At 45.2% G+C, this 20753-nt stretch overlaps 2 protein-coding genes across 10 annotated transcripts in view; both read left to right on the top strand.

Moving 5' to 3' along the window:
* Positions 1-72: 72 nt before the first annotated feature.
* VAMP3 (vesicle associated membrane protein 3) lies at positions 73-8953 on the top strand. The gene is made up of 5 exons (XM_060141560.1): positions 73-182; positions 1971-2052; positions 5316-5474; positions 6263-6314; positions 7145-8953. Coding segments are annotated over exons 1-5 (315 nt in total). The 5' UTR covers positions 73-180; the 3' UTR covers positions 7165-8953.
* A 3952-nt stretch (positions 8954-12905) lies between these two features.
* PER3 (period circadian regulator 3) overlaps positions 12906-20753 on the top strand; it is a 66334-nt gene continuing 58486 nt past the window's right edge. For 2 of the 9 annotated variants that reach the window (XR_009539107.1, XM_060141550.1), the window contains exons 1-4: positions 12906-13624; positions 14051-14196; positions 15051-15166; positions 16420-16621. Coding sequence is in view for 8 of the 9 variants with exons in the window: in XM_060141550.1 (XP_059997533.1) it covers positions 13446-13624; positions 14051-14196; positions 15051-15166; positions 16420-16621 (643 nt within the window). In the remaining variant the exon portion in view is untranslated. The remainder of the gene's footprint in view (positions 13625-14050; positions 14197-15050; positions 15167-16419; positions 16622-20753) is intronic. The other 7 variants (XM_060141555.1, XM_060141554.1, XM_060141557.1 and 4 more) reach the window with 5 other exon arrangements.

Below are 20753 nucleotides of genomic sequence, written 5' to 3'. Positions count from 1 at the left end.
CCCGCCCGAGACGCCCCGCCCCTTCCGGCGCGCCCCCTCGCGCCCGCGCGCCCCGCCCACCCGTCGGCCCATCCCGGTGACGTCACCGCCCCCGCGCCGCCCCGCCCAGGTCTCAGGTCTCAGGTCTCCTGTCCCGCTGCGCCGGTCCACCGATCCTCGCCCGCTGCCGCCGCTGCCAAAATGTGAGTGACACGGCGCGACGCGGAGCGGCCTCGGCCCCGGATGGCGGCGGCCCGCTGCTGGGACCCCCCTCCCGGCCCGGTTCCCGTCCGCCGCCTCTCGGACGCTGGCGCAGGCCGCGCGGGCCTTCGCGGGGGGCTCCCGAGGCCTGGGGGCGGGTGGAGGCCCCGGGGGTGCGGACTGCAGACGGGCCAGATCGGTCCCGCGGCGCCGCCGGCCGCGCCGGCGGGCTCCGCGGCCGGCGGGCGGACGCGGAAGGGGTGAGGGCGGGGCGGCCGGGGTTTTCCGGAGGTAGGGAGAGCCGCCCCCGCCCCTCCGCTTCCCCTTTTCCCCTCCCCCCCCCCCCCCCACCAAGTTCCCTAAGGGGAGCTGTGACCACTGCCTTCGTCCTGCAGAGCCTGCTCGCTGCCTGGTGCCTGGGCTGGGCTCCGGAAGTTGCAAGGGAAAAGACCTGGGCCCTGTGTGAAGGCACCTGCGGTCAGAGTGGAGTCTGGCGCAGAGCTGTGCGCCTCCGCTCTCTTTTTAAGCAGAAGCATTCTTGTACTTGAAAACGTGGAGTTTCCCGTGGTAACATTCCCAGAACGCTAAGTGTCAAGATTCACCAGGACCCTGTGTCCCCTCTCCAACCTCCTCATTCCTCACCTACAGAGGAGGAAGGAATGGGTGCTTTCGCAGAGTTCCTTCCAGGAACTAGGGCCACCCCTCTGGAGTGTTCCTGCTTGAGGCTGCTGTTCCAGTAGATCGCGGTGGTTAAAACTGAGATCCGTAGAATTATACAGAACCTGGTCTAAACACAGGCTCCACTGCAGCCAGCGGTGTGGACTTTCTAAACCTTACTTTACTCATCTTTGAAATGAGGTTAATAGTAGTGTCCCCCTCAAAGAGTTTTGAGGATTAAATGAGAAAATGCTTAGAGAAAATGCACCAGTACATGGCCCTTCGCTATTATCGATCAGACAATAAACTTTCTGAGGGCAGGGGTGGGATCTGCTGCTTCCCTGGTCTTTGACGCGTGGTAGGTATAAAATAACTGTCGGTTGAATCAGTGAATCAGTGGCCGTTGTATGCAAGACACGGGGAAGAGACCTCTAAGACACAGGAGTCTGTGATCTATTAGAGAAGGCAAGGCTATATATTTCTATATCTGAAAAACCAAAGCATTGCCAAGTCATGGACGCAATTAGGACTTTAAAGCCAGAGTGGTCAAAAAAGATCTGTCCGGGGGAAAAATAAAGAATTCGATGAGGATTTTAAAAGAAGTACCTCTTAAGAGAGGGAGCATTGCTTCATCTTACCTTTCCCACTGACGCCCCCTCAACCCCACATCCTGGTGTTTCTGACTCTGTTTCTCTAACTGAATCTATTTCTCCATACTGGAAAAAGGGCATTCTATAATTGTTCATAACTATGAAGACCATTCTTGCCACAGTGAAAAGCTCAGAAGAGTACTGAGTGCCTTTAAGTAGGTGTAGGTCTTAAAACAAGTAATAAAAAATGGGAAAGCAGAGTTTACCTATCTTAGGATCAGGTCCTTCAGTGATACAAAGGAGATCCTGTTAAACCTTCACTTCAGACCTTGGTCCCTTTGAACACGTGGGTGAATCTTTAAAGTTATAGAGGAATTAGAAGAGGTGTCATTTGGACCTCTGTTCATTGATGCAGGAAGGATTTTCTTTTTCTGCTTTAGTTCTGAAATTCCTAACACTGAGGCTTCTCCAGTACATCTTCATACTTACAGAAGTGTGTTCGCAATCCTAATTTACTCATGCTTGTGTCTTTACATGTTTCAGGACTACAAGCGCACCTGCAGGGTCAAGCGCTGCCTCTGGCGGTAGTAGAAGACTTCAGCAGACACAAAATCAAGTGGATGAGGTATTGCCCAGAAGTGCTGTAAACATGAATCATAAGCCAACATGGGAACACTCTGGGAATAGCTCTGTTTAGAAAAAGGATCGTAAAAGTGTGAATGTAAAGTAAATTTTGACTGTCATAAACGTAAAAAAATTTTGTCCCCTACTGTTTTGCAAGCCCTTACCTAAGCTTCTGAGAAGTCATGTCCTACTGGTTTCAAGCTTGTTTTCCTGTGACCGAATCACATACCTAAAGTACAGGCTCTCCTCTCTGAGAACATTCCTTCAAGAATCACTTTGTAATGTATATTTTGCCACAATAAATAAAAAATTAGAGAAGAAAAAGAACCACTTTATAAAATAATAGAATTTTAAGGATTAGGCCTATAGATTGCACAAGCCAGGAACAATCCTTCTGACCAGATTTTTCATCAAAATTCTTTCTCCAGTAGTGTGACGTACTAGTTACCCAGCCCAGCAAGTCTCTGTAGATTGTTGCCTATCGACATGCAGAAGGCAGGTGCTGGGAAACTTCTCTAGCCCAACAGATCTGTATCTGTGGAATTCTTGAGTTAGAAGACCCTCAGAGCATCTTTTGTTCTGCCCTATATATGCAGACCTACAATGGAAAATTGTTTGAGAAATTCAAGCTAGTATTAATATCTCCATAGTCCTAAAAGCCATCACTGCTGAACAAGGATATCTTGGTCTTTCTGCATTTAACTGCCTTAAAAAGCAGAGTTAAACTAATATTAGATTCTGTTGTTAAATCATATGGTAATATTTTGGTCTGAAGGTTTTGTTTATGACCTTAATTGTGAAATTTTTACATTTTCATGCTGAGAAACCCATTCTAATTCCATCCTACATGAAACTTCTGTTAACTTATGAAATCAAATTGGGTCCTTTTTCTTTACTAAAGAGAGTTGTTTTGTTTTGTTTTAGATTGAGGTAAAATTTACATAACATACAATTAACCATTTTAAAGAGTACAATTCAGGGCTATTTGGTATATTCACAGTGTTATACAACCATTCCTTCTGTCTAGTTTCAGTTTTTTTCTCTATCCCTGAAGAACACCCTGTATGCATTTAGTAATCACTCCCCATTCCCCCTTGCTCCCGAATGGTAGCCTCTAATTGGCTTTCTGTTGCTCTGGTTGTGCCTATTCTGGATATATCATATAAAAGGGATACAATACGTGGCCTTTTGTGTCTGGCTTCTTTCACTTAGCATCACATGTTCTACAAAGCTGTAGTGTTTATCAGTACATCATTTTTGTGGCTGAGTAGTATTCCATTGCACATGGATACCTCAATTTGTTTATCCATTCATCTGTTGGTGGATTTTTGAGTTTCCACCTTTTGGCTGTTATGAACAGTGTTGCTATAAACGTTTGCATATAAGTTTATATGTGTACACCTGTTTTCATTTCTCGGTTATGGGTCTAGGAGTAGAATTGCTGGATCGTATAGTAATACTATGTTTAACTTTTTTTTTTTTTTTTTGCGGTACGCGGGCCTCTCACTGCTGTGGGCCCTCCCATTGCGGAGCACAGGCTCCGGACGCGCAGGCCTAACGGCCATGGCTCACAGGCCCAGCCGCTTTGCGGCATGTGGGATATTCCTAGACCGGGGCACGAACCTGTGTCCCCTGCATCGGCAGGCGGACTCTCAACCACCGCGCCACCAGGGAAGCCCTAGTGTGTTTAACTCTTTGAGGAACTGCCAGACTCTTCCACAGTGATGTACTATTTTACACTCCCACTAGCCATGTCCAAGAGTTCCTGTTCTTCCACATCATCACCAACACTTGTTATTTTCCATTTTTTTGGTTATAGCCATCCTAATGAGTATGCGTTAGTAACTCATCATGGTTTTGGTTTGCATTTCCTAATGACCAATGATGTTGAATATATTTTCATGTGCTTGTTGGCCGTTCGTATATATTCTTTGTAGAAATGTCTGTTCAAGTCCATTGCCAGTTCTTTAATTGGGTAGTCTGTTCCTGGTGTTGGTTGATAAGAATTCTTTATATATTCTGGATATTAAATCTTTGTCAGATACATGATTTGCAAATATTTTCTTACATCTTGTGGATTGTCTTTTCACAGCCATGACAACAATGTCTTTTGATGCACAAAAGGTTTTAATTTTTATGAAGTCCAATTTATCTCTTTTTTCTCTTGTTGCTCTTGCTTTTGGTGTCAAATCCATGGCCAAATTCAAAGTTGTAAGGATTTACTCTTACGTTTTCTTCTAAGAGGTTTATAGTTTTAGCTGTATACTCAGATCATTGATCCATTTTGAGTTAATTTTTGCATTTGGGGTAAGGTAAGGGTCCAGCTTCATGAAGTGACTGTCCAGTTGTCCCAGCACCAAGTTTTGAAATTGGAAAGTGTGACTCCTCCAATTTTGTTTTTCTTTTTCAATACTGTTTTGGGTATTCAGGGCCCCTTGGAATTCCATATGAATTTGAGGATTGGTTTTTCCCTTTCTGCAAAAAAAAAACCAAGCCATTGGAATTTTGATAGAGATTGTGTTGAATCTATACATATGTACATCACTTGGGGGAGTACTGCCCTCTTAAAAATATTAAGTCTTTCAATCTATGAACATGGGATGTTTTCCCATTTCATTAGGTCTAATTCCTTTCAGCAGTGTTTCACAGTTTTCAGTGTGCAAGTCTTTGGCCTCCTTGGTTTAATTTATCGCTAGGTATTTTATTCTTTTGGGTGTTATCGTATGGAATTGTTTTCTTAATCTCCCTTTCATTGCTAGTGTATGGAAGCACGCTCATTTATGGCTATTGAGCTTGTACCCTAAAACTTTACTGTTTGTTTACTAACTTTAGTAGGGTTTTTTGGTAGATACTTCGGTATTTTCTGTACATGGAAACATCTGCAAATAGAGATCACTTTACTTCTTTTCTAATTTGGATGCCTTTTATTTCTTTTTCTTACCTAATTTCTCTGGCCAGAACTTCCAGTACAATGTTGAACAACAGTGGTGAAGGTGGGCCTCCTTGTCTTTCACCATTGAGCATGGATGTTAGTTGTGGGTTTTTCCATAGATGCCCTTTACTATGTTAAGGAAGTTCCCTTCTATTCCTAGTTTGCTGCGTGTTTTTAACTTGAAAGGGTGAGCCCTTTTTTCTTTTTTTTGAATGGAAGTTTGGCTCAAAGTAGTAAAGTGCTGACCTGAAAAAAAAAATGCCAGTAAATTTCACTGAGGAGTTTTGTTCTTCATTCCTTTACGTGTAACTGACCGTGATCATATTCGTCAGGTGGTGGACATCATGAGGGTCAACGTGGATAAGGTGTTGGAAAGAGATCAGAAGCTCTCTGAGTTGGATGACCGTGCAGACGCACTGCAGGCAGGAGCCTCCCAATTTGAAACTAGTGCTGCCAAGCTGAAGAGAAAATACTGGTGGAAGAATTGCAAGGTAGTTCGCTTTTAACTGGTCTTTACATTAAGTCACCCTCTGTAGTCTTAGGGTAGACAGAGGCTACACATATTGGACTTTCATGAATCTTGAGTTTGCCTTCCCTCGCATGGAAGTGTGGATTGACTCTGAATCAAAAACACTGACTGCATATCCTCTTCCTGTCCCCACAACTGGGAATTCTCCATGTTCTGGGGCCGACCTTCAGAAGCATGTAGAACAGGAGCGTCCCAAATCAATCGTAGACCTAAGCCCCTTCCAGCCCTCCACCCCAGCAGAGCCCTGCACACAGGTTGACAGGAGAGGGCTGGACAGGTGGTCAGTTTCCACGTGGCTGTGAATGGCTCCAGTGTCAAAGGGAAGAGCCACTCGAAAGCCGCAGTGTGCTCCACAGAAGAGCAGGAAGCAGCCGCGCAAGGAGCATGGCCCAAAGCAGAGGTTACACAGCTGCGAAAGAAATGTGCTGCGATCAGATCCCTTCCTGGGTTGGAAGTGACACTTTCTGACATATGGGACAGGCTTAGTAGCCCTTCTTTAGGTGGAAGACAGGTATACACAAAGGCCTATCTAGGGACCACAGATCATTTGAACATGTTATAAAAAGCAGATAAGTAACTTCCAGGCCCTAATTGAGAACATTAAGTTTAGGCTTTAAAAATTATGAATATTTCAGATGGCGGTGCACCTTTTTTTCTCCTTCTGTGACTAGAACAATATTATATGATGCTCTTCAGTAAGCACGTTAATCTCTAGTTTTGAATATGAAATGGACGTATGTGTCGTTACAGATGTGGGCAATAGGGATCAGCGTTGTCGTCATCATCATTGTCATCATCATTGGTGAGTTCCCTGCTCCAGACTCCTTGCAGAAGCCTCCTCTGCTCACAATGGACTGCATGTACAAGAACTCCAAATAAAAGTTCCCTCGGAGATGTTAGTTTATCCCAAAGGTTTTTGTTTTCATTATTAAGTGTTTTAAGTACTTGGGTGCTGAGTCTGAGATTTTCCGATATAAACAGTAATCCTTTGAAGTTAGAGAAAATTTACTCATTTCCACTGAATGAGTGGAAGTAAGTTTTCTCTCTGAATATATTTTCATCAGAGGTTTCCTTTTATGAGAGATAGTGTAGTCTAGTGATTAAAAGCATGGACTACCTGTGATCCACCCTAGCTCCACCATCCAGTTGTGTGGCCTTGGGCAAGTAATTTAATATCTCTGAACCTCAGTTTCCTCATTTATAAAATGGGGATAATAATAGTACCTACCTCATATGTTTGTTATGAGGACAAAGCTGTTAATATATAAAAGGTGCTTAGGATGGTGCCTGGCATATAATAATAATAATAGTTATATAAAGAAATATATATACACACAACTATCATTATTATTATTATGATCATTACTACTGCTACTGTGTACAATATTGGAACAGCCCATTGCCATTCATAGCCCAGTACGTGAGAACTATTTAAAGAAATATATCTTGGATCCTTTTTTAGACAGCCTCCTCTAGCCCTCCAAAAAATGTAGAAAAGCCACTAATAGGAAATTGGACAGAAATTGAATTTCTGTTCACACTTAGACTGCAGTGTTTGATGTTTATTCTGTATTTGCACTGAACGACTAAACTGCTGTTTTTCCACTTTTTTGCATCTCCCCTGCTTATTAGTGTGGAGTGTTTCTTCCTGAAGAACCAGTGAAACTCCAGCCTGCTGTTCAAGAAACCTCTTCAAGAGTTTTGATTTAGAACCTGCTATATTATCAAGCTTACCTACTGTTATATCTAAAATGATTATTTTCTGTTAGTGACTGTAAAGTTTGTTTTCTAGGAAATGTGCCTTTGTTTTGTAATATGCACTCCAAACTAGAGGTGTAGTCAGCCCAGCCCCCATTTTGCACAGTGCCTTTTCAAATTTACATATGGGCTGATGAAGAGGACTTCTTAAGTTGCAGAGTGTAATAACCTAGCAGTAATGTTGTCTGATTAACTGCCAGTGATTCCAGTTAAGGAAATTTGTTCCAAGTTAGCTGTCCTAGTCATATGACATTACCCTCATTTTAAACCTTTGGGTAGTCAGATTCCAATTTGTGCCTTCCAGAAAGAACACTACTGCCTAACACAAATACAGACTGTGCCTTATTTTGCTATTTTTCTGATTCCCTTTAAGAGAACTCTCTACTGTTTATAAACACTGCTGACTCTTTGGCTGTATTTAAAACAAGATGCTGGTAAAGAGTTTTTGCTCCTGCGTTAGATATGAAGATGTTTACTTTCTTGTTACTGTTATGTATCACTTGCTAAAATTATTGTTTTAATCAGAAATAATAACCTCGTTAAAACATTTTTATAGAACTGTGGCTGTGACCAAAGTTTCTGTTTTGCCAAAAAGTTAAATCCCAGTCAGATGTCAAGTCTGTTCCTGGTAGATAAGTTCAGAAAAGTGACCAGTGGGACGCAAGGTGCCCTTCAGAATTAAAATTGTAATATTGTGTGTGAACCTCTGACATCCTGGCAGGCCTTTCTTGCCCTTGAAAGGCTGTAGGTCTTGCGACTCTCCTTCCGACCCAGCATTTTTCCTGGGGGTTAGAGAAGGTTTGAGCTCGACTGACCATCTCATTCCTGTAGACAGAATTTTACCCAGCCATTTGCAGATTATCAGCTGTAGACTCCAATATGTTTCTAATAATTATGTGACCAACAGTTCTGTAGTCTTCAAGTGAGACCATCTGTGAACTGGTCGTTTTCTGGCCCAGTTCCCACAGACGATAGCTTTTTGGGGTTTGTTTCCTATTTTGATCCATAGTCCACTTCCTAAATCTGCCTTCTAAATTATGCTCTCGATTAGGCATTGGTCAGGGGGAACGAGTTTTTACAGAGGATAGCTAACCAGAGACACTTTCTTTCTTTGATGTCACAGACTGTCTGCATAAGATGCTGCTTTGGGAATAGCTGTTGTCATCTGAGAGTCTTTTGTTGTGTACGTGAGACTTTGGACATCAGGGTGTGTGGCTTACGGACAGGAATTCAGGTAGGAATGAAAACAGACGAGGCAGTGAGGGGGAAAGGAGTCTTACCACCCTGTGGCTCACCGTTAGCGGAATATTCTAAAATTCTTGTTCACACACTAGTTTGTGACTTACAAAGCAACAGTTAAGGTGCACCAGGACCCAGGTTCCAGTTCTGTAATATCTGTTCCCCTGATATCAGTGAAATGGTGTGAAGTTGAAAATATGCCTTGCAGTGTACCCACCTGGGAAGAAGGGAGCAGCTGTCAGTGTTGGGACGTTGGCCCACCCTCGGCTCAGGTCTCCGGCCGGGTCGACTCTGAATCCTCGGTGCTCTCTCCTTGGCCTCGATGCTCAGTCCCACGTAACCCACTGGCTGCTGCGTTAACCCAGGAATACTTCGCCTGTATCTGTGCATTTAGCTGGGAAGTCGCCCACTATAACAAACTGAATAAAGTGTTTATAAACATAACTCAGTGCTTGTGTTGCTTGTAGGGTTGCTGCTCAACCCGTGTCGCCCTTCCAGACCCCAAGTCCCCTTCCTCTCTTGCTCTCACCAGTCCCCTCCCTGAGGACTCTGAGTTCCTTGCATACCACTCCCCATGTGAAAAGTGCTTTTCAGTAGAGGAGATGAGTGGGAAACTGGCTTTCTTATGATTCCTAAAACGTTCAGAATTTGGCTTTTGAGTTTCTTAAATATATGGTCTTTCAGAAGTGACTAGTATAGAGCCGGCCGGTATGTGCTGGACCAGGTCGCTGCCCACGTGGGGCGTGGGAAGATGACTTGGGTGGGAGAGGGACGCCTCTTGTTTTCATTCTGCATATCTTTCCCCTTGAATGTACTTCCACTCTTACTCTGCGAGCCCTAGGGAACAATATACTATGGGTGGAAGGAGACTTGCGTATGTTCACAGTAAAATGCCAGTTTTCAGTAGAATCCTGCGATAAGCAGGTTGACGTTTTTCCATTGCCTCGGATAGACAGTCACTGCTTTTCTTGTCTGGCGTGCCATTGTGTCCCTGGGAAAGCAGTAAGTGTGGAATCGTGCCTTTTGTTCGGGAGCATGATATAATGAAATGCGTGTGAACTTTCGGTGCCATTTTCAAAGGAGAATCTACCCTAAAGCGGTTCCTCTTTCTCTGCTTCTCCCTTAAATGTCAGGGTTCCTTGGGGGCTTCTGTTCCCATTCTACTTACCCTCCCCAGGCAATCTTATCTGTGTTCATGATCCCTCCATTCATCTGCTGATGAGGCCTGGCCTATTGCACGTAAGCCTCTCAAACGCAGCGTTCACCAGAAGGAAACATCCCCTGCCCCGTGCCCCTCCTCCGATCATTCACAGTGTCTGCTCCAGAAATGGCACCATCACCGACCCAGTGACCACACTAGCCAAACCCACTGGACTTGCCGCTCCTTTTGGTCACCATCTACGTCACTCAGGATACGCTGGAGAGGTGCTATGTACCAGACACCTCCCAAATCGCCACGGCTCAAAGTTTTTTCCTTGCTCGTGCTCTGTGTCCCACGCCAGTCAGCAGGGAGGCTCTGTCGTCAGTCCCTGCGGGGTGGGGTGAGGGGACTTCCTGTAAACATTCGTTTCCGGTTATCACTGCGGAAGGAAAGGAAGGGACCGGCAGGAATTGTGCACTGGCTCTCAACGCCTGCGCCTGGAAGTGGAGCCGGCACGTTCTGCTCACGTCTGCTCACGTTTCATTGGCCAAAGCAGGTCAGGTGACCGTGGCTCACCTCAGAGGTGGGAGGGAGTCCTGTCTGTCACCCAGAGGAGAAATGGAATGTTTGTGAACATCTTCCTTTGTGTCAACAACTTTAGTCAAAGACTGGGGGCAAATTCCCCGTGTCTTGTATTTTCTAATGACTTGTGTCTCTTACACGATAATTCTAGATTTGCATCACCAATAAAATGTTTCTTAAAGTATGGCAACTTTTTTATTGGCTCTGAATGATGATTCATTATTTGCTTTAAAATTGACCAGACTCGGGCTTCCGTGGTGGCGCAGTGGTTTAAGAATCCGCCTGCCCGTGCAGGGGACACGGGTTCCAGCCCTGGTCCGGGAAGATCCCACATGCTGTGGAGCAACTAAGCCCGTGTGCCACAACTACTGAGCCTGTGCTCTAGAGCTCGTGAGCCACAACTGCTGAGCCCGCATGCCACAACTACTGAAGCCCATGCGCCTAGAGCCTGTGCTCCGCAACAAGAGAAGCAATGAGAAGCCTGCACACCGCAACAAAGAGTAGCCCCTGCTCGCCTCAACTAGAGAAAGCCGGCACACAGCAACAAAGACCCAATGCAGCCAAAAAAAAAAAAAAAAAAACCCTTAAAATTAAGATAAAATAAAATTGACCAGACTGCTTAGTGCATTTAAAAATAAGCAAACTTATTTCCAACTGAGCTGCTTTTCATAGTAGCAGAAAATTCAACCTGTAAAAGTAGAATTTACTAAATAAGCCAATTATGGCATAATTATTAGAAAATAATTTTTTTTTCTCATCCTTTAAATAGCAAGCTAAGTGCATTTAGAAATCTACTTGGCTCTATACCGCCAAGACGGACAATCCCCTGTTGGGAGAAGTGCCTGCCTCTGGCCAAGGGTCTGGATCCCCAGCCTCACGAAGGACTTCTCTCTGGCAACTGCCTCTTGTCTGCAGGCCTTCCCTCCTGCGTCATTCACTTCTCCCTTCTTATTGGATCACCCCATCACTTAATAGTGATGCCCACATCCCTCCCTCCAGCCAACAAATACTTGTCTATAGCTCGTCACAGGAAAATTCCTCCCTATGTCTTCCTGTAGTCATTGCCTCACATCCTACTTTTCTTCAATCCACACCACTGAGACGTCTTTAACCAAGGTCACCATCTTGCTGAAGCCCAACAGGAAATTCTCAGCCTTTGTCTCACTCTGCTTATCACCAGCATTTGATAAAGTTGCCAGCTCTCTCCTTGAAATGCTTCGTTATCAAGCTTCCAGGATCCCACACTCCTCTGGTTTTCTTTCAGCCTCATCTATGGCTCCTTATTCTTTGCTTGGTTCTCTGCCTGACCTCTGAATCTCTGTGTGCCCCAAATCTTGGTCTTTGGCCCTTTTCTCTCTATCGGCACTCTCTCACTGACACCATTTCACCCATCACTGTGAACTCCATAGAGACTCTGACGACTGCCAAATGTAAACTGTATCTCCACCCCCGGCTTCTCCCCTAAGTTCCCAGCTGGGAGATCCAATTGCCTACCTGACCACTCACTCCACTTGGATGTTTAGTGAGCATCTCAAACATGGCATGTGGAAAACAGTTCTCTGTTCTCCCTTCATCAAAACCTGCCATCCCCAGACCTGCACTCAGTAAACATTTGCTGAATGAATGCAGTTTAACAAAATAGAGATTCGGAAGAGAGTAAGCATCATTTGGAGAAATAAGGTGGTTTATCCAATACCTAATATGAACAGTTACCACACTTCACTTTCCCCTCCTCTTATTTACAATTCCTTTCATTCATCCAACCAATACTTAAGATTTCTGGTGTACCAGGCACCGGAGAGGGGCGGAGTTCTACATGGCACCTTCCACTTCGGAGGAGTCGAGACACAAATAGTCTTCCGACGGTGTTTTTTAAAGGCCTTATCTACATCTTCCTTTCCCAAAATCATGTCTTTTACAGACACTTGTCTTCCTCCAGTTGCTAAGTGAATCTTTAACTTTAGGAAGACCAGGGAAATGTTTTAAGTTTCGCTGTCAGAATTCCGCTTCTGAAAACCGGGTTTGATCTTTCCAGGGCTGCTACACTGCCGGGTCCTCTCAGCCCCTCACTTAAGAGTCCGCAGGAGCGAGAGCAAGAAGGTCGTTAAGAAAAATGGAAACGACGGGAACCCGAGAAGACGCAGGGAAAGCGCTGGGACGTCTGCCAAGCGTGGTCCCGATCCGCCCTCAGCGCTGCGCCGCTCTCCCCAGCTCTGGAGCTGGGGCAGCCGCGGCCGCTCACGTGGAGGCCGCGCAGGCCCCGCCCACCCCGCCGCCCGGGGCCCGCCCCCTCATGACTGGCGGCTCCAGCGCCCTAATCACTGCCGCGCTCGCTCCAGCGGCCCCCGGGGCCCATCCCCCGGGGCCGGGAGCGGGGCGGGGACTGGAGCCTCCTCAGGGCCCCTTCTGCCCCCTCCTTACGTGCCAGACGGCCGGGATTGGCCGAGCGCCGTCCTCGGGCCGACCCCCGGCGTTACGTAGAGAGCTCCGGGACCTTTGCCCCGCTCACACGCCTCCGCTTATGTAACCGGGGCGCCCCTGCGCGGGTCCCGCCCCCAGGCCAATGGGGTCCCGCAGAGCCGGCAGCGGCAGCCAATCGCGCGACCCGGGGGCGGGACCGCGTCACGTGGTGCGCGGGGGGTGCGGCGCCCGCGACCGCCTGGCACGCTGCTGGCCTCGAGACTGCGTGGGGCCGGGTCAGCTGGGCAAGCGGCGGCGCGCGGGTCCGCGGGAGGCGGCAGCGGCGGGTGAGGGCTCGGCCCGGGCGGGGAGGCCTCGGGGCCCGCCGGACGCCGTCGCCCCGAGCCTGTCCTGCGCTGTGGGAACTTTGTGCTTCAAGTTGCCCCTTGCCGGGTGCGGGTCCTGGGTGCACGCCGACTCTCGGGGCGGCCGGAGCCGGGATCCCCCTGGGGCTGCCCAGCCCGCGAGCCACAGCCGAGCTTCCAGCATCAGATTGTGTTTCTCTTGACACTTGTCACCTTTGTTTCCACCGTCCCCCTCCACGGTGGACCTCCCGTGAGCGGAGACGTCCAAGACTGCAGGGAAATACTGGGGAGAAAAGTGCCCCCGGAGGAGCAGAAAGAGTACCTCTACTTGCTGGCTTGTGATGACTGACATTTTCTCTGAGACGATGGCCTGGACCAAAATGAGAAGTACATTTCCGTCGCCGATCGCAAAGTAGCAGGCGACAGGCTGAGGACTGCCGGGCGAGCGATGGATCCCTGTGAAGATCTGGAAGTGTCCGGTGGTAAATCTCAGGACTCTAGGCGGAGGCAGCCTCATGAACTTGAAGGACCACAGGCCAGCGGTCCTGAGGCGCTGGGGAAGGACTCTGCTGAGATGTGGAGCCGGAAATACCAGCTGCGGAGCAAATGCGTGCAGACCAGCAACAGGTGAAATAACCTGATGTGTTTGTTGTTCTCTGCTGGGGTGGTAGAGGGGAAAGGCGGGCTTACATCTTTCTATATTTTGTTTGTAAGCCTAGGAAAAAGTTTAAAGAGACTCAGACAACTTAGAATGAAATACCCTGGAGAAACTGAAGGAAATTAACCAAAAGGTAAAAAGTGGTTGAGGAATTTAGCTGACTCTAGGCTGAAGTGGGAATAAGAGAGTGGAAAATGCTTGATGTTTACCAATTTCTTTGCCTGGGATTCTTCACCTGTAAAAAAAAAAAAAAAAGTGGTGGATAATAAATCTGTGAACTAAATGAGCTGATCCATGTTAAGGGCTTAGAAAGCGGGCCTGGCATGAAATACGCTGTTCAGTAAAAGTTGACTTATAATCGAAAGTGTGAATTTAGAATCTTTTTTATCTTACAGTGAACCACAAGATCAAAACAGGGTTTCCAAAGACCTTATAACGGTTGTCCAAGAAATGAAAAAATACTTTCCGTCAGAGAGACAGAGTAAACCAAGCACCCTGGATGCTCTCAACTATGCCCTTCGCTGCGTACACAGCGTGCAAGGTAAACGGGCTGGAGAGGGAATACAGTCGTGCACGGACACCACTGCTCGTAAACAGCAGCCGGGCCAGAGCAGTTGTCTGCCTGGTTTTAGGCACAGAAATGTTTTGAGCTTTTTATGGTGCTTTATGTGAGATGTGCAAATCTACACTGATGGCATTAGCATCTTAGTTTTTCACATGAGCACTCGGAGAACCTTATCTGTGTCATAGCTTAGTAACTGTGCAGTATTTTGCTGATTTGTTTCAGGAGAGTAGAGCTCGGTATAAGCACAGTTTGAAGATTCACTTTTTAAAAGAATATTGTCTTCTGTGACTATTAGGGGAAAAATACACTTGATTAAATACATTTACATTTCCCAGCCATGGACATACTTTTAAAATACAGTCATGATGTATCAGGAATTTACCAAATTAAAAACGAATGGTCGTAAACATTTTTTTCTTTTTATGGCTTTTCAGACTTCTTCTCAAGGGATTTTAAAAATACGCATTCTGTAGCACAAACCTCTGTGGCTTCATAGATGGTATATAGTTCCTGAATCCTGGAATAATGTTTCTGCCATACAGATTTCCTGTGTGTGTATTTGGAATTTTGGGTTTCAGTACCTTGTTTTGGTACCTTCAGTGTGTCTCATTCCTTGTGATCTGGAACATGCAGAACTCATAAAATTCAAAATCTTAAGTTTGTACAACTATCAGTATTTTAGTTGAAAGACGAAAATGATCTGGTTTCAAGGAAAACATGCTGAGGTGTCCTCATCCTAAAAAACAAGCCTGCTTTTATACTGATGAAAAATGATTTCCTAAAGATACTCTTGTCACTGGACTACCTATTTATTTTCCTGTGTTTCTTAGCAAACAGTGAGTTTTTCCAGATTCTCAATCAGAATGGAGCGCCTCAAGCAGACGTGACCATGTACAGTCTCGAGGAGCTGGCCGCTATTGCTTCAGAGCACACTTCCAAAAACACAGTAAGAATTCACAGATTTTGCCATATCAACCTGGGTGATTTTTCCTAACGATCTTATCTAGATGCAGATTTTTTTAAATAATAACTGAGCATTTCAGTAACCACAGTTTGAGGTCAAGCATACGAGAAAACTGGTAAAGAGGCCTTGTGGGGTTTCTCCTGCCCTTGCCAGAGAAAACATCTAAAAACAGGAAGCAATACATGAGTAGTAGTTGGCTTTGCTTCCGTCATGAGGTGCCTCTCTCTCCTTAGCATCCCTGAGTTCTCTCAAATGAAGAAAAAAATAACACTGCAGAGTGATTTCCTGCATCTTATTCTAATCTCCGAATTGTTAATTTCTATTTATATCATTCTTAGTTCCAATACCTACTACTTCAAGTTGTAACAACTGGATTTTATAGAGCAGGTGAGTTGAGATGCTGTCATTTTTTGTAAAATTTTGGAAGAGATATTTAGTGTATCTTTTTTGAATCTCTTCGTGTTGACAGAATAATGGAACCTCATGTTTTGCTGATATGATGGAGATTACTTAATTTATGTGTAGACCTCAACATAATTGTAACTTAAAGATTTTGTAATATTGGAGCACGAGCTATCCCTAACGTTACAGTGCTTATTTTACTAACTGATGTGTTTATAACACTGTAGTAGGTGCTATGGAGGGAAAAAGGGAAAAAAAGGGAAAAAGGGAAAAAAAGTTTAAGGAAAACATTTTCCCTTTAAGATCTTCAGAGTAAATCTAGAGAGGAAAACATACGCCACTTGCTAGCAGGTACAAGCAGTGGCCGATTATAAGTAAGCTATGTGTATGTCTAATGGAACACATTAGAGAAATGATTCTTATGTAATGAGGTTTGTCAAAGACAACGTCTTGGAGCAAGTGACTCTTGAGCTTGGTCTTGAAGCCTGGAATATGCATATGGGTGAAGAGAAGACAGTCCTTCCAGGTACAGTTTGCAAAGGAGAGGGAATCAGAAGTGTATACAGTGTATACACTGTGTTTAGTCCGTGTAGAATGAGCTGGTGCATTGTTTGGCAGAACTTAAACCTTCAGAGGGAACAATGCAGGTTTTACAGCGATTTATTGCCTTTGCAGGGGTGTGTGTGTGTGTGTGTGTGTGTGTGTGTGTGTTTTAAGATACTGATCATGGTATTAAGATATTGTTCATGGTAGACGTCTAGACGAAACTTATTCAGGGAATATTGCCAGTATGTATCTCAATATTTTGCATTTATTTTAAATATTTTTCGTAGGATACCTTCGTGGCAGTTTTTTCATTTCTGTCTGGAAGGTTGGTGCACGTTTCTGAACAGGCTCCTTCGATCCTGCACTGTAAGAAAGAGTTCTTAGAGTCCTCTCATTTCGTTGAACTGCTCGCCCCTCAAGACGTGAGGGTGTTCTACACGCACACTGCCCACGCTCAGCTTCCTTTCTGGAACAACTGGACCCAAAGAGGTAATGGGACCAATATTCAGATGTTTATCTTGCCTGGTAAAGATCAGTTTCATTCTTCCAGAAATAGTACACTAATGAATGCCTTATTCAGAACATGCAAATATATAGTTTTTCTTATTTCTTCATTTTAAAAGTCAGAATGTGATGAAAATAGCATTTTAAATGCTGCTAATAACATAAAGATCCAATAAATTTGTTTTCATTTAATCAAGTTAGTTTCACAGACTATATGCCATAGATATGGTGTGTTACAGCATCATGTATAGCAGGTTAATTGCTACAAAGTGTCTGCTGTTAATAAAATTAAATGTTTTTCCTCTTATACTGACTTCATTATTTCTCTGCTTTGCTCTGGAGGTAAGCTTCTCAAAGTTAGATCCCTTTCCAGCTTTTCTTCTCCCCAAAAGTTATGAATCTCATCATTTTGTTTTCCTTCTGAAAGACTGCTTTTCCTGAACTGGGGGTGGGGAGTGGGTTCCCACTCACAGTTTTCTTTGTGTTATTCAATCCCATGTAATCTTTCATTCATTCATTCACTCTTTTTTTAAAAAAAAAATTTATTTATTTATTTGGTTGTGCCGGGTCTTTGTTGCGGCAGGTGAGCTCCTTAGTTGCAGCTCTCCAGCTCCTTAGATGCAGCACGTGGGCTCCTTAGTTGCAGCACGTGGGCTCTTTAGTTGTGGCTTGAGGCCTCCTTACTTGTGGCTCACGGGCTTCTTAGTTGAGGCATGCGAGCTCTTAGTTGTGGCATGCATGTGGGATCTAGTTCCCTGACCAGGGATCGAACCTGGGTCCCCTGCGTTGGGAGGGCAGAATCTTCACCACTCCACCACCAGGGAAGTCCCATTCATTCTTTCTTAAGTCACCCTTTATTCCCTCTTTCATATTTTTTGTGAAATGTATCTTAAAGAACTTAGTAAAGATCAGCTTCCTTTTTGATCCCAAACCCTTTTCTCTCATTTTTAAAAAATTTTGATTATTTTTATTATGGTAAATAACACATTCACAAAATTTACCATCGTAACCATTTTCAAGTGTACAGTTCAGCAGCATTAAGTACATTCACAGTGTTGTGAAACAGATCCTCAGAACTTCATCCTGCAAATCTAGAGCTCTGTACTCATTCTGGTTTTTAATCCAGTTCTCAGTCCAGTGAAGAACAGTGTTACAGCCTTCTTTTTTCAATCCCAGACCCTTGCCGCATTCTCTGCACGTTTTATATAAGCTTCAGAAAAGACACCTGTCACCTTTGCTTTCTTCCAGCTCCCTCTCTCTTTTTCCCTTCATTCAAAAACACTGATTTCATTTTTCTTCCTCTTTCCAAAACATGCGTTTTCAACCTTTAATTGTCCACGTTTGTTTCTCTGCTTTTGTTCATCGTTTATTCATTCCGTAGACATTATATAGCAGTGTCTGCGGGCCAGGAGCTGTTCTAGGTGCTAAGGTACAACAGTGAACAGAACTGACATGTGGTACTGTCAGTGTACCACAGTACATGTGGTACTGTCTTTCCCATTTTCCCTTCGGTATTGTCCTATAGTCTCTGTCTGATCTTTTCACTTGTCTTTTTTTGGCTGTGCTGCAAGGCTTGCGGGATCTTAGTTCCCCGACCAGGGATCAAACCTATGCGCCTGCAGTGGAAGCGTGGAGTCCCAACCACTGGACCACTAGGGAATTCCCTGATCTTTTCACTTTCTTATCTTTGCTAATTACTCAATGGTATTTCCCCTACTTGTAAAAACATAATAGTCCCTGAAAGTGTTGTCTCTTGGACCTAAACATTTACTTGCTCCATAAAGATGAAGGCCATTTAGTTTACTTCTCACACTATACTTCCGCTTTAGGAACCCCAGGGATCCACACCCTCCCTGAGGGCCGTTGTTTAGCTCCACACCATTTCTGGGCTGTGCTCATGTTACTTCTTTCTGTCCCTTCCTTTGAACTCATAGGACATTAAGAGGACACGGGAAGCTCTAAACTCAGCAGTTGTCAGCTTTGGCCCTGTGTTAGAGCACATTTCCACTTAGGCTTGTTGTACAGACCTCTCAGAAGGATCTGACCGCTGTTTCTTTAGAACACACTTCCAGAAACAAGAATTTGCACGTTCCAGCCCAGGTGTGGAAGTGACAGCGGGCCCCCGTGTACTGTTTTTGAGATCCGGTAGGCTGGCTCTCTGTGTTACAGGACTCTGGCGGGGGGGGGGGGATGCAGTTGAATTCAGGTGCCTGCTACAATGTATGAGTAGTGTAAGTGAGTTCACCTTACAGCAGAGTTGCAGTATTTTTTTATGTGCAAAGAATGTTAAGCTCAGAATCTGAAGGTCTGAGTTTCAAATTGCATTCTGTCCCTCCGTGAACCTTGGAGGCCACTTGGCTTCTCGTTGTAAAATGAGAATCACAGTTTCTGACGTGCCTGTTAATACAGGCTTTCTGTGAGAACCCAGCAAGCTGTAGGTTGGGGAAGACTTGGAGATATTTGGAGCGTCCGCAGCATAAAGGCTCATCTTAACTGCTGTCATCTGTTGAACGGTTACTATTTGCCAGGGACCCTTCTCTTTGCTTTCGTGGATCAACCGAGTTGATCTTCACGAAAACCTTGTGAGGTGTAGGTACTGTCATTCTCTCCGGTAGACGGACAGAGTAACTGAATTAGTTCGGGTTTGCCCAGAAGCGGGACGCTGACTGGGGGAGCGGGTGGAAGGTGGTGAGAGGAGCCCTCAGCCCGCATCGCTGGCATCGCTGGAAGGAGCAAGGCGGGGGGAGGGCTGGGCAACAGGAGCCTCGGGCCGCAGCGCAGTGCAGAGAGCTTCTGGGCCAGGCAGCCAGAGGGTGCACCCCCTGGAGGAGCCCGGCGTCTCCATGGAATGGTCCTGCCTCGTTGCCTGCTCCGTGTATGGGCACGGGCCGGGGGCAGCCCGCAGGAAGCAGGGTTCAGGCAACAGTCGGGTCCCTCAGAGCCAGCAACTGTGCCCTTTCTTATCTGCCATGGTCACAGAGATGCCAGGGTCACACTGCCTGCAAGTATGGAGCCGGCCTTCGCCGTGGCAGCGTGCATCCAGAGCCCATCTGACCCCATGGCTGCTGGGACTGTGCCTTAAAGCGGGAGAACTGCCCTCAGCCAAAGGCGAGCGTTTGAAAGTGTCACCGAGGGACGGTTCCCACCCGCGAGAGTCAGCTCAGAAAATCAAGGATAGTTCTGAAAAATCTTTATCTTGCCTTACTTCCTCCACAGAAACTCCAGAAACAGTTTCTGTGTTAAGATGATAGCGTATCTTAGAGTAATTAATTTCTTTAGCTTACTTTGTCAAGTTCTTTCTGTTATTTCTCCCAGACATTCTGTAAGAACTTCTGGCTTCAGAATTCTGGGCCTGTAACTTTCATAGTTTCACGAATTACAGGAGTTTGGTCACTGGTCCCTTTACTTTTAAACTGGAGGGCTTTTTTTAAATTGTGAACATTTTTCTTGATCACTCAAAAGCCCATTTTCTTATTCTTCCTATGATCCTTTCCTTAGGAGTACAAACACCTGGACCACGTTCAGTATTTTGGTTCTTCAGAATCTTCGTTGTAGGTGCTCCTTCAGTGTGTATTTTTTTAAAAACATCTCCTTGGTTGTAAACATCTCCTTGGTTTCTATAACTGAAAACTTTTCACTCCAGTGAATAAATGCCCAAAAGATGTATATTCAGGGAGTTCTACCAGACGAAATAAAGTAATCAACAAAGATTTGGAAATAAGTTCAGTTTCCTAAGATGGGCAAATTTAAATGTTTCTGAATTACCACCTCACACATCAATAAAATAAATGCGAAGTCAATAAAGTTGAAGCAAAACCTTTGGCATGAGAAGTGTGAGAAAGTGTTATTAATGACACTGAATTGGTACCATCTGCTGGAGCTAAGTTTGCCAATATATGATGAGAGTCATGAAATGATATCATCTAATCTAGGAACACAGCTCTGGGGAATTTGTCCAAGGAAAGAAATGTATGTATCCTCTACCTGAAAGCTCTAAGTAATCGGAATTCCCAGTTTTTGAGATGTGTCCAGACTATTACAGGGGAATAGAATATTACCAGCGAAATAATTGTGTCGCAGGATGATTACGTTGACATTTGAAGCAGTGAGTCCAGGC

Source organism: Lagenorhynchus albirostris, chromosome 2, assembly GCF_949774975.1.
Source record: "Lagenorhynchus albirostris chromosome 2, mLagAlb1.1, whole genome shotgun sequence".
Lineage (NCBI taxonomy): Eukaryota > Metazoa > Chordata > Mammalia > Artiodactyla > Delphinidae > Lagenorhynchus > Lagenorhynchus albirostris.
The sequence above is the reverse complement of the archived record's forward strand: the minus strand, read 5'-3'. Positions and strand labels throughout refer to the sequence as shown.